At 48.2% G+C, this 16914-nt stretch overlaps 6 protein-coding genes across 6 annotated transcripts; 4 read left to right on the top strand and 2 right to left on the bottom strand.

The window, feature by feature from the left end:
- Positions 1-794: 794 nt before the first annotated feature.
- I303_102599 (uncharacterized protein) lies at positions 795-2614 on the bottom strand (the record flags this gene model as incomplete). Its single annotated transcript, XM_018405952.1, has 3 exons — positions 795-1395; positions 1533-1858; positions 1994-2614. 3 exons carry the CDS (start codon positions 2612-2614, stop codon positions 795-797), a joined length of 1548 nt encoding a protein of 515 aa, XP_018264446.1.
- A 952-nt stretch (positions 2615-3566) lies between these two features.
- I303_102600 (uncharacterized protein) lies at positions 3567-4781 on the top strand (the record flags this gene model as incomplete). The annotated part of the gene is made up of 4 exons (XM_018405953.1): positions 3567-3666; positions 3730-3883; positions 3972-4074; positions 4134-4781. The coding sequence occupies 4 exons, from the start codon at positions 3567-3569 to the stop codon at positions 4779-4781; spliced, it is 1005 nt and encodes a 334-aa protein (XP_018264447.1).
- A 594-nt stretch (positions 4782-5375) lies between these two features.
- I303_102601 (uncharacterized protein) lies at positions 5376-8591 on the top strand (the record flags this gene model as incomplete). Its single annotated transcript, XM_065968584.1, has 17 exons — positions 5376-5445; positions 5521-5615; positions 5693-5743; positions 5832-5857; positions 5929-6271; positions 6361-6486; positions 6564-6744; positions 6822-6896; positions 6979-7042; positions 7111-7179; positions 7252-7326; positions 7478-7657; positions 7739-7891; positions 7960-8024; positions 8097-8181; positions 8265-8280; positions 8352-8591. 17 exons carry the CDS (start codon positions 5376-5378, stop codon positions 8589-8591), a joined length of 1914 nt encoding a protein of 637 aa, XP_065824656.1.
- A 320-nt stretch (positions 8592-8911) lies between these two features.
- I303_102602 (uncharacterized protein) lies at positions 8912-12370 on the bottom strand (the record flags this gene model as incomplete). Its single annotated transcript, XM_065968585.1, has 11 exons — positions 8912-9094; positions 9161-9365; positions 9475-9925; positions 10036-10945; positions 11015-11272; positions 11410-11543; positions 11616-11684; positions 11802-11999; positions 12073-12094; positions 12162-12176; positions 12236-12370. The coding sequence occupies 11 exons, from the start codon at positions 12368-12370 to the stop codon at positions 8912-8914; spliced, it is 2580 nt and encodes an 859-aa protein (XP_065824657.1).
- Positions 12371-13343: 973 nt separating this feature from the next.
- On the top strand, positions 13344-15313 carry I303_102603 (uncharacterized protein; the record flags this gene model as incomplete). The annotated part of the gene is made up of 8 exons (XM_018405956.1): positions 13344-13416; positions 13474-13577; positions 13641-13690; positions 13749-13815; positions 13875-13986; positions 14038-14123; positions 14184-14389; positions 14452-15313. 8 exons carry the CDS (start codon positions 13344-13346, stop codon positions 15311-15313), a joined length of 1560 nt encoding a protein of 519 aa, XP_018264450.1.
- A 485-nt stretch (positions 15314-15798) lies between these two features.
- On the top strand, positions 15799-16647 carry I303_102604 (uncharacterized protein; the record flags this gene model as incomplete). The annotated part of the gene is made up of 3 exons (XM_018405957.1): positions 15799-16065; positions 16160-16229; positions 16334-16647. The coding sequence occupies 3 exons, from the start codon at positions 15799-15801 to the stop codon at positions 16645-16647; spliced, it is 651 nt and encodes a 216-aa protein (XP_018264451.1).
- Positions 16648-16914: the final 267 nt, after the last annotated feature.

Raw genomic sequence — 16914 nt, forward strand, 5'->3', positions numbered from 1 at the left:
GAGTGGTTTAAAATCACATCACATCATTTCACTTTGATCCGCTTCATACGTCACGTCAGTAATTATCCTGCCTGGCCTGAGCGGAGTCACGTCTGGACCTGGACTTGAATCGGATCGGCTCCTATCACACCAGCCTTGACTTCTGTATCATATTTCCCAAAATGTAAGTCGTAGACCTAGAACTGACGGTCGATCTCACAATGTAGGATCTACCCACTCCATCCCGAAAGTCTCATCGATCCACGACATCTCTTGACATTGCGAGTCATGTGGTGTACATCATCACCACAACAACCATGATCATCACGATCGTTTGGTGGTCACACCAAAGCCGCCTGGAGCCAATACGACTGCCAATGCAATACCTTATCGACGACCACCGATGTTCAAGAGCGGGTCCGTCTTTTGCAGGAAATGGCATGGGCATTTGCCTAGACAACATGAGGTGCGCAGGGTGGCGGCTGTAAACGTGGAGCTTGACGTCAATCCTGGAAAAGAGGGGATAGTGGGGATTTGAAATACTGTCGTTGTCGTTGTCAAGCGGGACCAAACGATGAGATTGGTGGTTGCGGTCGGGAGCGGAATGTGGTTTGCCAAGTTGCCAATATGTTTAGCTCAGCGGAATAGAGGGATGATATTCAATAGTGACATGGCAAGGGAAACAATGTTGTATTCATATCCAAACACATAGGCATAAAGTATGGCGTTAAGAAGCATAAGGAGTAAGCAGTACAACTGGTCAAAATAACATGACCGCATAATGTTGATGACGAACAATGCGTTCTGAATGCAGCTCACGCTGGATTCCCATCGACATCCTTGGCGCCGTCCACTCTATCTAGTATCTCTAACACCTCATCGACCTTCCTCATTCCCGGTTCTTGAATCATTGTTTCTAGCTGCGTATCTCGTTCCATCTTGACTCCGTGTCCTTGATGCACTCCTTTGAGTCCTGCACCTTCCAGCGGTAAGTCTTGTCCGGCTTCTGGTTCATCTTTGATCCTCATTAAACCCGATTCTAGATCTGCCGGAGGAACGATCGCTGCATCATACCCAACTTCAACCTTGGCAATTGGAATTATCGGATCTTCAGAATCATTCTCTTGCTTGAAAGTAAAGACAACTTCTTTCCTCCCTTCAGACCTTACGTTGGTGACTCTGCTAGGACATATCTTCTTTTGACCTAACAGACAGACATCGCATCGTGGACCAACGGGAAGACATATCACCTGGCCGAAACCGACCATCAAGGGGTTAATGGGTTTATGCAGTTCGGGCGGTAACCACGATTGCAAATTCAGACGGGTACCCTCCGGAGTGGTAGTTAGGGGTTTGTGCCATTTAAGGCGGTTTGTTATTCGATGGACGTGGACGTCGACTCCGATCCCGGCGTTACTGAACATCAAGGCGAAGGCGAAATTAGCGTCAGTGAACTTGTTTTTGAAATGCAATTAGCGGTATCGTGTCTTCAACTTATCACAGAGGAAATTGATCGATAATTAATGATGGGATGATACGATAACCCGACTCACATATCCCAAGCGCATTGCAGAGCAAGAAAAGCCATCTTCGGACCAACACCTTTCAGCTCACACAGACCCTCCAGCGTTTTAGGTACATCCCCATCTTCCTTCTCCAACAGGTGTATCGCAGCGTCCTTGATGTAGTCTGCCTTCCGGCGCCAGAACCCTACTTTGTTGATGCAGTTCTGTATCTCTTCCGTCGTAGCGTCTGCCAAGCTCTGAGCGGTGAGTCCGCCAGGTAAGGTCTCGTGCAGTGTGGTAACTGCTGATGAAGTGACGGGGTCTTTGGTTTGTGAAGAGAGCATGAGGGAAATCAACATGTGGAATCGAAGGGTCTGCACGCGTCATGATGTGTTAAGGAAGTTGAAAATCAGTCCCATCAGCTTGTTCGTCCTTCGAGCGAATTTGAATGACCGATTTGGCATTCATTGCCGATGGGAACAAAAGTAGAGAAGGAAACGCAGACGCACCTTGGGATCGTCGTTGACTACTGTCCGCGGCCGATCACAACCCATATTATCCACGGGGGCAATTATGCCTTTGCGCATATGCTCTATCAGTCTATATTGCTCCTCCCATCTAGGCGGCGCAGGATGGGGCTTATCTAACGATAACTTCGGGAAAGGCTTCTTCGATGCTGATTTGGGTGTTTTAGGCGTACTCGTGCTGCCATTTGGACTATCCTCGATGTCGACATCGACATTCTCTGTTTTGACGATCGTCGGTGTGGTAGTAGTGCTGTTGGAGAATTTGGTCCGCTTACGAGGCGGTGTAGAGGGTTTGTATTCGTATTTGGCTATGTCCAATTTCGATCTTTTCCCATTTCCATTTCCATTGAGATTGGGATTGACCTTTGAAGGCGAGCTTGACTCGATCTTGACATATGCTTGGGGAGCGGCGGTGGAAGTAGATGTAGTTGATCGAGTGGTACGTCGCAAAGAGGTAAAATAGGGTGAAGACGTGTTTGAAGCTGCAGGCAAAACTGATAGCGGTTCATGGACATCGTCTGCAATTTCTGGTTTGGTTGTCAGGGGTCTGTCGTCAGTCGCTATAGACCTGCGACCGTTTCTGGCGGAACGAAGAGATGCCATGGCGATGAAAGGGCGAAAGCACGGAAGTCACGAAATGGGTGTCTCCTAGTCTTCTGTCGGGCTGCTTCCGCCCAGGCTTTGAGCTATAGCAGGAATTGTCAAGTCCAGAGCCCAGATCCCATTGCTCAACCGCAGGCCGATCGTGATCACGGAGACTAAATTGGTGCAATCGGCCATCCTTGATTGGCGCCGATTGGAAAGTGATGACATCCTCACTTGTTGACAATTCTCTTTTTCCCACGGTGCCAACGCTTTTTGGGCTGACAAGTGAGTGATCGAGACCGCTCACGTGGACGTGCCTCATTCCAAGGGAAGTATTGGAAAACCCAGAATTAATGCGGGCAGTTGCGGGCATGCATCCCCGTATCACCCATCTTTCCTCACAAGCGGGCATGGCTCCAACCCTTGTGGATTGGCAATACCTCATGTATGACCGTATGAGCATGAGGGGGGCACGGTCAGATCTATCGGCATGTCCATTGCCAAGTGTCGAGGCCCTTATCGATTGGATCATTTTTATCACTGTACGAAAGTCTGGATCTGACGGAGTGCGGTCAAGAGATACGATGGGAAGGGGTTGCTGCAGTCGATCGACGGGAATAAGGTTATACCAAGTATAGCTCAATGACGAGTCAGGAACATTAGCTTGAATTCGTTACGGGGTCGTTCAAAATATGACCGCGTTTCTCACTCACACCTCGATAAGATGATAAAGATGCGCGCATATACGACCATGATGAATCTCGTTGTGAAAGGTATATAACGAGCTGTGTTTGAGATCTTTTCGGACCCAATCTTCTTCTTCACAATCACAAGCAAAGTAACCAAAGCAAATTAGCTCTTCAAACTCAGAAAGCCAAACGAACAAACGAACAAACGAACAAACACACAAATCAACAAAGCCACAACAGTCCACGCCCAACGCCCAACACCTAAAGTACAACATACCAAGATGGCTTCGGACGATAACCACACCGACGGATCCAACTACGGATACACCCCTTCTTCAGCATGGTGCATCGCATTCATAGTCCTCTTCGCCGTTTCAGCTGGTGAGTCATACATGTCCTCGAGTCCTCAAACGAGAATTGCAGCTAATCACCGTTGACCCTCAGCCGTCCACACGGTACAAGCATGGCGATACAAATACTGGATCATCTACCCTACCTTGGTCCTCGGTGCTCTCGTCGAGGTACTTGGTTGGTCAGGTAGATATTGGTCATCTCAAAATGTCACACTTCTGACACCTTTCTTGATGCAAATTTCCACGTAAGTAGCCTCCCTCAAGCAAATACCTCCCACCGGATCTACAAATGACATGAACGCGATGCTGACCCGTTCTTTCTATTTGACACAGCTTGATCATGGCACCTGTATTCTTCTCTGCCTATGATTACGTCGTTCTCGGTATGGCTATCAACAAGCTCGGTCCCCAATACTCTCTTTTACAACCTAAATACGTGAGTAGTCTACATCATCAACAACCATGAGACGCCGCTGATTGTATCGTCCGATTCAGTACTTCGCTACCTTCATCACTGCAGATGTCATCTCCCTAATTCTGCAAGCTGTGGGCGGTGGTCAAGCATCATCTTCCGCTGCCGACGGAGCCCCAACCCAGTCCGCTACCAACATTATGGTGGCCGGTATCATCTTCCAGCTCGTTTCCATGGGTATCTTCCTCGTTCTCGGACTAGACTTCATCCTTCGAGCAACATCCGAGAAGGCCTACGGTTTCCGAGAGAGGCAAATCGCCAAGAAGGCTCTTAAAAGACAGGAGAAAGCCGGTCGAATCGCTGCTGAGAAACCTACTCTCACACATGTCGGTTCGGACGATACCAGAGTCGGAGTTGAAGGACACGTCAAACCCTCCAGCACGGATGTAGAAGCTCAACATTTGAAAGAGGAGCAACATGAGGAACATGGTCATATCCGAAATTGGTGGATCCTCCTCGCTGGTGTATTGATCAGCAGTACGATGATCCTCATCAGAGGTATCTACCGATCCATCGAATTGGTCCAAGGATGGGATGGTTACTTGATCACCACCGAGATGTACCAGAACATCCTCGACGCCTTGATGATGTTGATCGCTGTTGGTATTTACAATTTCATCCACCCTGGATACTTGTTACCCCGAAAGAAATCTTGGAGAGGATACCACTAGATCTCGACCCTCAACCCAATTAACCCGCTTCAAACCATCAGACAGATCGAAGTATATCATCTCATCAAACAATGTTAGATCGAAAGGAAGCATATCGGATCTGCGCACGATTACGAATAGAATAGACAGCCCATACTCAGACTTTGACATGTATTTCTAGTTCATTCCAATTTTTTTCTTCCTTTCCCTTACGCATATATGACCTTCCATAGAGATAAATATATATTATGTAGCAGTATGAAGACAGTATCTTACACATCGTCAAGCAGCTTGACACATCCCTTGATCACTGATAGGACTGCAAATACTCGCTCATTGGTCATGGCGGGACTCGAGGTAGCCTTCCAGCTGAGTTGGTACTTGAAGCTGATTACGTCATCTTCGCGGAGAGATCCGTTGTTGTTGATGTTTCTTGTCTTGACCAATTACGAGAGAAATACTACACTGCAAGTGCGTTAAACTGAACGTTGGGTATGCATAAAATCAGATACACTCAATCTTAGCATTGATACCAGCAATAGCTATCTCTTCGCCAGACTGATATTGCCTCCTAGCGTCATAACGGCGGATCAAATTTGGACTCGGACGTTTGTCATGGCGAGTCAAGCGCAACCCCTTTCTCAAGCTCAAGCTTCATCCTCAACACCTCCGAAGAAACTGAACAGTAAGCTTTACCAAATCCTCCGACGATATTTCCTGGTGAGACTGCCATTGAGCTGACTTAATGAGAACGGCGTAGGCTGTGACGCATGTAGATCCCGCAAGATCCGGTGTGATCGTATAAATCCCTCCGAGGGGAGTTCAACATCTCCGAGCATACCTCCCCCCTGTAAGGTGAATACGCGATTTCGGGTGGTGATGGAGACAAAGAGTACAGTTGTGCGGAAATGCTGATTATGTCATTCGGACAGCAATGTGGGAGTCTGGGTATAGAATGTACGACGACGTGGAGACCGAAAAGAGTGAGCTCAGTTTGAATTCCCCGACCTACTTTCGGGCATCTGGGTAGCGATGAATGGACGAGGCTGATCAGATGTTTGGCCATCTCAGCGGGGACCTCCAAGCGAATATCTGAAGTGAGTCGCTATTCTCCAGCTGACCTTATGCTAGCTTATGTCTCTAGTCATGCTGATCACACTCCACATAGGAAACGCTTAGCAGCCAGTAACGCAATAACGAATGGGCACAGCAATGATATCCCTTCCCAAGCACCCGCCTCAACGGCTATATCGATCGAAGCTCTGACTTCCCCTTCATCTCATGCCCATCCTTATCCGTATTTTCAACATAATGGCTACCCTCCCACAGGTATACTTCGGCCGGAAGACCAGCTACGGTCCCCCAAAACACTTACTTCCCTCTCTCCACTGTCGCCGCATGCATACGCAAATATGAATTATAACTACAATCCAAGTCTGCAGTTCAATTCGCTGGATAATGTTTTAGGCAGGGATATAGCAATGTATATCTTCTCGTTGTTTTTCGACTATGTGAGTGCCCTTGCTTTGTCCCGGTCACTACGCTTTTGGCTGCCTAAGGTGATTTCATCTCTTTGATCGCTAATTCTTTTGCTACGTAGGTACACCCTCTAACACCTTGCCTCCATCGTCCGACGTTCTTGTTGGAGGTCGAGACCAGAAGGGACGAGAAAGATCCTGTATTTCTGGCTTTGGTTCTGAGTGTTCTGGCATCTGCCATTGTACAAGTGAGTCCATTGAGCAGGAGTTCCAATCTCGCGCTTGAAGAAACAGTACACTTATACTTTCCTTCTAAATTTTACAGATACCGAAAGCCCTACTTCCGCCAATCAATAATGTTCCGGCCCGCGAAATGGCTGATAGATGCTACCAAGTCTCGCGGCTCGTATCGCTCAACGCATATGACCCGCCAACAATAGAACTGGTAATCACCAAGTTCCTGGATGCAGTATATCATTTGGTCTCCGGTAGATTGGGCGCGCAAGGTACGTGTCATTTCGTCAAATATCTTTGAGACAGTTCAGCCGGGCTAGCAATCTAAGCTGACGATATGTTCTCTCAGCTGCGTGTTTAGGCGAAGCTTTGCAAGTTGGGGTCTCGTTAGGTCTGCATAGGGAGTCAAGCTATGTCGGATTGGGTGAGTGCCTCCTTGCGCTCTCACACTTGTTGATCCTGCTCACATGAAATGTGTGCCTTACTGATTCGTCGATGAACTGTAGATCCGATAACGACTGAAGTCAGACGAAGGATGTTTGGCCTGATATTCCATTCGGATAAATCTGCGTGAGTTAAAGCATATCACCGCATTCTGACACTAGCTGATCCAATTCGAACTGCGACATGCCATGCAGAGCTTGTCTGCGGGATAGACCGATGTTCCTTGCTACAGAAGAATGCGATACGTTGATGCCCAGAGAGATGTAAGTTTACTGGCCTTGTTCTCCTTCGTACGGCCAAGGGAAAAACAGCTGATTGATAGGCACGCACGACAGCGATGACGAATACATCACTAGAACAGAGTACCTCGAATTTCCAGCTGGCAGAACGTCCACTATAGCTGGGTTCAAGTAAGTGATCGTCTATCCGTCAGCCCTGTGATAATAATTAATTGCCTGATACCGGCGTGCAGTATGACTACCAAGATCTTCAAGTAAGTCTTCACTGACGGCTATCGTTCACCGGGGAGCTGACTTGACCATCTTCTTTTGTCCCCAACAGGATCGTGGGCGATGCCTTAGTTCTGCGACGGACAGTCCGGCGAGAGATCCCTTTGACACCAGAGAGCATCTTGGCTTATTTACGACGGATTGAGAGCATCTCGGAAGACCTAAGAACTGTGCTGAAGGATATCCCATCTGCTCTGAGATTGGAAGAAACCCCAGCTCCACTGGAGATCCCGCGAGTTCCGTCTCGCATTCTCGAAATCGACCTTTCCGGGTTCCTGATAAGTTTTCTGCTGATCGATGACTGATGGAACAGGGAAACGAACCAAGAATGGGGTCAAGACATATTAGCTCAGTTAGATGTGTACTTCACGAATGCTCATGAGAATCGCGCTATGGCGAAAGAGTCGTTCCTTGTGCTGAAAGGCAATATATACGTTACTCATGCTCTGGCACGATATGTTCTTTTGTAAGTCTCATTGATTCATTTGCTGGAAAATGTCAATCTGGCTAGACTAACTGGAGCGGCGAACATAGGAAATGTAGAGATGAGATTGTGGAACAAGCCAATTTGGATGGCAGTGGAAGTGTCGAGCTGAATGGTAAGCCAAAGCATCTCGTCCCTGAAGCACAAAATCAGGATCATAGCTGATTGCTGATCACTGCTCTTACAGTCACCGCGAGGATGGTGAAGATTTTCACGGGGAGACAAGATAAATACGAACATATCGTATTGGATCTGCTGAAAGCTCTGCACAGGTGAGTGTAATACGACCCTCGCTGGATAGGTGACGACACGGACGATCCAGTCACTGACCGCTCCTTCTGTCATCTGGCTTTAGTATACCCATTCAAAACGTGAGCCCTGTTCATCACTCCTCCAGAAGTCTCCATTGCATGGTCCACGGATGCTAATAGTACATCTTCAGCTTGCCGTCAACGGTCCTTCGCTAGTCAACAAGGTCAGATATGTAGCCGTAGCTTTGTTAGACGCTTTGGACGCGCAGAACCCCGTTAGTCCAGAGGGCGCATACCTCTTGGATTTCTTGGGGATATTATCGGAAATTGAACAAGTTAGTTTACCTCGTACTGATCCATATATTGATAGTCCGGAGCAAAGGATCAGGATAGTAGCTGATAAGATGCGGATAGACTCTATAATTCGATAGTCGATGGCCGATACTTGGTACTGAATAAAAATGCGTTACTGTACCTCGCGTTACATCGGACTGAACTGCCGATGTTGATCAGGAAGCATCAATCTCTTCCAGAGTTCGCGAGACAGCTTTGACATGTTCCGAACGGCAGTCCTCCAGCGATTGCGATGAGCGGTCTTCTCTCGAGATGCAGGCTTGTGACAAAGAAAGGAGGCATCGCCCAGCGAATCTATGTTGCAATGATACTGGACATCTATTTTCACGCATAGTATGGTCATGCTACAATGCCAATAGATACATACCTCCGCAATGCACTCAATCTTCACTTCCAATTACAACCAAGAGACATTGTATATTTGGGGTTCTTGCAATCCAATCCATTTGAACGAATTGTCCAGGTGTACAGGTTTAGACAAGTGGATCTTGGTCGAAGACGAACCGATTCGAACTTCGTAATCGCCTTTTCTACCTATCCACGATTTTTCCTGGACGCTGTAGAAGGAGAATGCCTTGTGCTGTATCGGAATGTGATTCGATTGATTAGCCAATCTCTTCATTGCAGGACTAAATCAGAAACTCACATCAAGGTTGACTGATACTTGTTTCGATTCCCCAGGCTGTAAGAAGACCTTTTTCAGTCCACCCAATTCGTGCTCTGGCTTCTCTACGATAGGCGATAAGTCATGGATGTAAATTTGCGCGACTTCTGAGCCAGCTACTTTCCCAGTGTTGTTGATCGTAAAGTTCACTTTCGCACCGAATCCCTCCGGTTTTACCGACAAATCACTACGAGTATTCAACCCATCGCAAATTAGCTCCTTTGCATCTGGATTACGCAGTGAAGAAGTACCGACCCATGGAAAAGGAGGAAAACCATCAAGGCTGGATCACATACCTGAATTTGAACGAGGTGTAACTCAGACCATGTCCGAACGGGAAAGCTGATTTCGGATTGTCGTTCCTATCGAAATATCTATATCCCGTATTTATACCTTCCGAATAGACGGTATCGATCGGATGACCGAAATCTTGATGACTCGGATAATCTTCGACTTTCTCAGCCCACGATATCGGTAGTTTACCACTTGGGTTCACCTTGCCGAACAAGATATCGGATATTCCTCGACCGCATTCGTTACCGCCGAAGAAGGCCTGGACGACCGTCGAGGCGTTCTTGATCCATGGGAACTCGACGGGCATACCTGATTGGTTGACTATTATAGCATCTGGTCTCACGGCTAAGATCGCTTCGACGAGTTCGTCGGTCCCAGGTGGCAGCTTCATATCTTCCCGATCGTATGCTTCGGATTCGTACTCCGAGTTGGTACCGATGCAGACGATCGCGACTGTGGGACAGATCATAATTTAGCTTGGAACCGAAACGAAATGTACGCTGGGAGACGACGGCATAGACAGGCGAACATGGGCATGAACGTGGATATGAAAATGGACATACCATCTAACTCGGAAGCGAGCTTGACAGCTTTTTCGATCTCTTCTTTAGGATCTCGCTTTTTCCTTCCTCCTATTCTGATACCACCTCGTCTGCCCGTATATGGGGACATGGCATTAAGCTGTTTGAAGTTGGAAAACCTAACTTCGATATCATACGATCGTCCAGCTTGGACCTCGTATTCACCAGTCCGCTCCTCCGCACCAGTATTGAAGAAGAGCAAGCCTTCTTTCTGATCTGTGGAATTATCGATGATCTTCTTCCCATCGATATACAGATCCGCTTGTCCAGCTACACCTAATCCCAATTCCCAAATACCGGATTCGTCAGGGACGAAGACCGTCTTGAGCGAGACATATCCCCTGACGGGGATTTCCTTGGGAATGCCATCGATGAAGTATGAGAATGCCGAATTATTGAACTTCGAGAAAAGCGGCTTGGGCTTTAGTGCTTTTTGGCCTTGGCCTTGTTCCCAAGGGTTTGTATCGTAGAAATCACATTGAACGCCTGGTCCGTCGGCTGGTGTTTTCTGATGATGGTGGATGAAGGGAGTCAAGAGCGGTGTCCATCTAGAAGCGTCTGATCCGATCGTGTACTCGACTTTTGCGCCGATGGAATCGGCATGCTCGGTGATTGCTTGAAAGGGAGTAACGAGGTAGGTAGGAGCAAGATTCGCACTTCCTCCACCGGCATAAGCGGCGGTCTTAGCGTTAGGTCCGATTACAGCGATAGTCTTCTTGCTTGATCCGACGGTGTCAGAAATCGGTAAGACGCCTTGCTCGTTCTTGAGCAAGACGACAGCGGAGTCGGCTGCTTCTCGAAGTAAGGCTCGAATCTCAGGAGTGTTGATGGTATCTTCTTCCTTCTCGAAGTCGATGCCTGATTGTTGTGCTTCTCTGACGTAGTGCAACACCTACATGCCAAAAATCAATCAAATCATCGTGAGTCAATCGAGTGGAACGACTGTTGCATCGTTACTCACTCTGAGAACACATTCGTCGATATCCGCGGGAACAAGCTTGCCTCCAATAATATCTCTTTCTAAACTTGAACCTCTCATCAAAGCTGGACCTGGCATTTCCAGATCCAAGGAGGCTTTGACGGCTTCCGATGAGGAGTAAGTCCCGCTCCAATCGGACATGATCATCCCCTTGAACTCGAAGTCTTCCCGAAGTACCTTACGTAGAAGGAAAGGATGCTCGGCTACGTGCAGTCCGTTGACTCTGTTATAGCTCGACATCTATGGCCGTCATCATCACGTCAGTCATCACGTCTTCCTTTGGTCACACCTTTCATTGGTTCGGGAAAATGAGTGGTGGACAGGGTCAAGGATACAAAGATGACGTCCTTCGATCAATATGTGAGGACACAACTCACGAATACAGAAGGTCTCGCTTTCGCTTGAATCCTGAAAGGCTCCAAGTAGATCTCATGCATCGTCCTTTCGTCTATCACCGAGTTGTTGCTTCTTCGAAGGTATTCTTGCTCATTTGCCAAGAAGTGCTTCGGAGCTAGCTCATCAATTACCGATGAAGTAGGATCAGCTATCAGCTTGATAGAGATTGTTAGACCAAACAACTTACAAGTCATGACTTTTTTGGATTGCACACCCTCCACCCAGGCTAGAGCGACATGACCGCAGAGATAAGGATCTAAAATGATGGGAGACACACATCAATACACGCAGATGCACACACACAGACACACGCTGATCGTGACATTCAGAATGCGGGTTCCTGATCGAAAGGAAGTCTGTGGCGGGTACTCACCTTCGCTGAAACTTTCGAAACCTCTTCCACCGCAAGGGTGTCTCTGACAATTTGTTGTTGGACCAAGTAAACAGTGTACACCCCTTGCCCGACATTCTTCTCCTAGAGCTTCTCCGATGCGTCGAGCAAGCTCGACGTCCATAGACGCGCCGAGACCGGTGGCAGAGGGGAAACATGACGCAGGTGCACCATTCGTCCCTGCAGATAGATCATCATCAGTTGATCAATCCCTCTCTCTCGCTTTTGCCTGTACTGTTGAGGCCTTACTCACACGCTGTACCTCGTACACCATTCTGATGGCATTGATGTCTCGAGTCAGTCAACTTCATCCAATGTACACAGCATCCAGAGATGACTCACGGGACCATCACTACACTACACAGAAAGTCAGCTCCTTCTGCGTCTCCCAAGGCGACTGCATCATCACAACTTACTCTGACTCTGGGTACGCCTAGCCTAGGTATAGGTACCGTATGCCACATATCATCTCCACTCAGCAGCGCGATCTTCTCCTCGCTCGAGAGCTCCTTCAAGACGGCTTCAGGATCGATCACAGCAGCTTTGGTCATCTTGTTATGAATATTGTCTATAGCGTGTGCGTGAGTGTTGGGAAGAAAGATGAGTTGCGGAAATGAGTTGAGGTGGGCATTCAAGTGTCTACGAGCATTCTTCGGTCCGACTCATCGGCGGAGACAATTGGCCAGCAACGGAGGACCGGAACATTGTCAACAATTGAGGCGTCTTCCTTCTGGAGATACCACGGCAATTCCTTTCGACAAGTTGTCTGATGGCTTGTTGAGACTGCAAGCAAAGGAAGAGAGAAGTCGTCTGTCATGGTGAAACCCCGGAGAATGCATCGCATGGTAGATACTTGGCATGGCATCGGGTCCATCTTACCCGAATACGCCTAAATAGACGCAAAGCCCAACTTGTATCTCTCTTGGTCCAAGTGTCGCTCGCCTATTCTTGGCTGGTGACTCGAGCCTGCTGAAACGATTAGAATATGAGTAGTCCGATCAGGGAAAGCTGTTCGGGGCAGTTAGGAATGAATCCGCATCCAGACGTTCCTGACGCTTAGTGTACGCGGCTGTGGAGGACTCTGGGAGCCCTATGCCCCTTTGTACCGCTTAAACCGCACCAAATCTAAAATCAACTGTTCTTGGTAATTTCTGCTCGATATCGTTACCTGTAGGGGTCTTATGACTTTGACCTTCATCTTTTCGTCATGTCCGAGGTTCCTCCGTCATGATCCAAACAAAAAACATCCTCAGCATCGAGAAAACCTCTGTTCTTTAACCTAGACTTGCCATCAAGAACAGGATGTCGATCTTGGCTCAGCGGACCGGTAGCCCATGTTCTTGAGGAGGGAACAGCCGAAACGATCCGTGAACTCCATTGCATCGATTCCATTCATGGGACAACGACCCACCCAGAAAAAGTATAAGAAGCCTGTCTCCAGAAAGAAGAAACGTCCCCGCGGTGTCCCCAACAATATTATCTAAAGTGATTTCATTCTAGCGTACTTCGCGAAGTATATTCAAGATGGCTACCAAGTTTTCGGACTTACCAAATAACACCAATGCCAAATGGTGGAAAGATCCTGGTATGAGAGTCGGTAAGTATGCACCTATCGTTCGGTCTGTATATACCGATGCTTATCTGTGTAATGTAGGATTCGTCCACATCATCACTCTTTACACTGCTGTATACTCCTTGGGATACGATGGATCATTATTGAACGGTCTTCAAGCTCTTACCGAGTGGAATCACGATTTCGTGAGTTGTGTCTTGACGATCGAGGGAGATCATAGATAGACTTATCCTGGGTTTCTCGTGCAGGGTACACCAACCGGAACTAAACTTGGTTTGATCGCCGCTTCATACTACCTGTGAGTGATCGCATATAGGCAGTGTCCGCCAGTCATAGCCAACGAGACATGATAAAAGCCCGAAAATCCCACTTACCTTCGTTATTGCGTGGATGGTCGATCGATACGGTCGAAAAATTGGACTAGTAAGCCGCCGTCACCAAGTCATGCATACCCTTGGCACACGCTAATGGATCTCGCGTAGTACATGGGTGCTTTGTTCATGTTTGCCGGTGCTCTACTCGGAGGTTTCTGTCATTCTGTTTCACAACTTGTCGGTTCTCGAGTGCTCCTAGGTGTTGGTACTGCTGCTGCCCGTGAGTCCGCGTGAAACCGGTTAGCAGGCCCGATAGCTAAAGGAAATACAGAGGTCACTGCTGCTGCACTTGTTCCTGAGCTGGCTCACCCCCGAATCCGACACTATGCGGGTGGTTTCCTCAATACCACTTACTATGTGAGTCGCCCTAATCGATATCACGGTTGATGTATGGAACTGACTTGGTCTCTGTCTCAGATCGGATCCATCTTTGCGGCTTGGCTCACTTTCGCTATGGTCTACTACCCTGGTACCAGCTCGTGGTCATGGCGAGTACCCACCCTTGTCCAAGGTTTCGGTCCTCTTCTGCTCGGTCTCGGAGCATACTTCATCCCTCAATCTCCTCGATGGCTGGTGAAGAAAGGGCGTGCCGACGAAGCCCACAAAATCTTGGCGACCTATCAGTGAGTCATACTGCATTCATGCGGAAACACAGAGATCTTTGGCTAACGATGGTCCGTCGCAGTGCCAACGGTAAAATGGATGACGAGCTTGTGTTGCTCGAAATGAGGGAAATCCGAGCATCCGTTGAACTCGAAAAAGCCGCTGAATCCGCTTCTTGGCTCGCCTGGTTCCACACCAAGGGTAACCTTCGACGATTCTTCGTGATCATCATCCTTGGTACCGCTACCCAATGGGTTGGAAACGGTGTCGTGCAATACTACTTGGTCCCCGTTCTCAAGACTGTCGGCGTCACTCGACCCGCTCAGACAACTGGTGTCAATGGTGGTTTGGCCATCTGGAATTGGTTCATCTCGATGTCCGGTGCCAGTCTCGTCGAGCGATTCGGGAGAAGACCCTTATTCCTCACCTCAATCATCGGAATGTTCTGCTCGTTCGTCATGATCCTCGGTCTGGCTGGAGGGTATAACACAAACCACCACGAATCGACCGGTGTCGCTATGATCCCCTTCATCTTCATCTTCATGGGCTTCTACTCTTTGGCCCTTACTCCATTACCCATGTTATACGTTCCCGAAATCTGCCCTCTTGCCTTGAGAGCCAAGGCCGCCGCTTTGCTCTTACTCGCTCAAAATTGTGCTCAATCGTTCAACCAATTCGCCAACCCGGTAGCTCTCAGCGCTATCAGCTGGAGATACTACGCTGTCTACGTCGCTGTCGATGCGATCTACATCGGGTTATTCTGGTTCATGATCAGAGAGACCAAGGGTCTTACCACCGAAGAGGCCGCTGTGGTGTACGACCCAGACCACGTCAAGGAAGCCAATATGGCAGCTGAGAAGAAGATGCACGAGGAAGCACAGAAGGTTGCGCATGCCGAACATGAAGATAAGAAGGCTGCTTTCGAGGAGGAATTCAAGGCATAGGTTCGTGCTTGATTACGACGCTGTGGGCAGGGTGTCCAGATATATATACGAATTTATTGGTACCTTTATATTCAGATATGCATGGCAATTGGATCGGACAGGCTGTGCGTGATTATCGCAATACGTATTCAGCTGGAAGTACGAGTCAACCTGCTGTTCGGAAAGGTTATGTGTCAACGCTGCTCGTTCAAACGTTCAAACTACGAGATGATCGCTTCACCTTGTTTATCCGAAGTTACTCCTGATCCTCGCTTGGTATCCAAGTGGAGATCCATGATGTACGTCACCAAGCTGCCCCGCTCTATTACAGCGCAACGCCAAGAAGACTAAGTTACTGAGAAGGTGATATGCAACGATACTTCATGGGCGCACTCACTGGATGACAGATCCAAAGCATCGTTTTGATGGAAAGCATAGAGCATCAGCTCGTTGTCAGACACTCAGACGTACGAACGCAGCAAGAATACAGCCAAGATCACTAAGAAATGTCCTCATTCGACATGATTGCTCGACCTCCACCGGTCAGAGAAGGGGAAGATACAGTCCAGCTGGAATTGATGATTTCTGGAAAACCATATCTTGCGTTCCAGCCATATCTCACTAGAGTAAGAGATGAATCAGCGGAGAAGGTGTATCAGTTCAACCAAGAGAGGAATACGGAGAGGAGGATGAAGCTGGCTGAGGGATTCATTAGTCTGTTACAGCAGGACAAAGGTCAATCTTCTATCGCGCTCCCCTTTTCGTGCGAATATGTGAGTTGAGGGAATGATCAGGCGCTCCTTGTCTGGGTCTACTTGTGTCTGGAGATCACGAAAGGTCGATGATTCTGATGAAGTCGGGCGGTAGGGTTTCAATATCACGCTAGGATATGATGTGTACTTAGGACCGGATTGTCAACTTATCGATGTCTGCCCAAGTGAGTCAATCACCATCTCGATCAACAGAGGCCTACACGCTTAGAATGATTGCGTAAGAGCATGTACAAAGGGTTCATAGCTGAGGACCAACTTGCGGATCCAGTAAACATAGGCAACCGAACCATGATCGGGGGAAGCTGTCGTCTTTACACGCCTTGTCATCCCATCTCACCAGAAGAGCGAAATGGCTTGAAAGGACCAGAATGGGCTAAGCCCATTGTGATTGGTGAAGACTGCTGGATAGGAGGAGGTGTCATCATCTGTCCTGGGGTCACAATAGGTGATGGCGTCACAGTCGGTGCTGGATCAGTAGTAACAAAGGATATCCCGGATAGAGTGGTAGCTGTAGGTAATCCTGCTCGGATCATCAAGAGTATTCTGGCGGACGGAACTACTGTTCCCGTTCCAAAGGCCTAGGATCTGTATATATGCACTAGACTCATGCGCGTAGTAATCTCTTTGCCCTTCGTCTCAAGTACAATTATCTTGAGTCATCAATACATTGACGGATGGAGAACAAGCGGATTCGGCTTCGCGGGTGATCCGAAGGACGTGACGCGTTTCTTTCCGACATTTAACTTAGACTTTTTCGCGAAGCGCTTTATCTCCCTTACACAGCACTTGGCATGATCGGCAGATTGCATGGTCGCATACGACCTGCGAGATCGTTGAACCTCGACTGAC

The sequence above is a fragment of the Kwoniella dejecticola genome, chromosome 3 (assembly GCF_000512565.2).
Source record: "Kwoniella dejecticola CBS 10117 chromosome 3, complete sequence".
NCBI classification, from domain to species: Eukaryota; Fungi; Basidiomycota; class Tremellomycetes; order Tremellales; family Cryptococcaceae; genus Kwoniella; species Kwoniella dejecticola.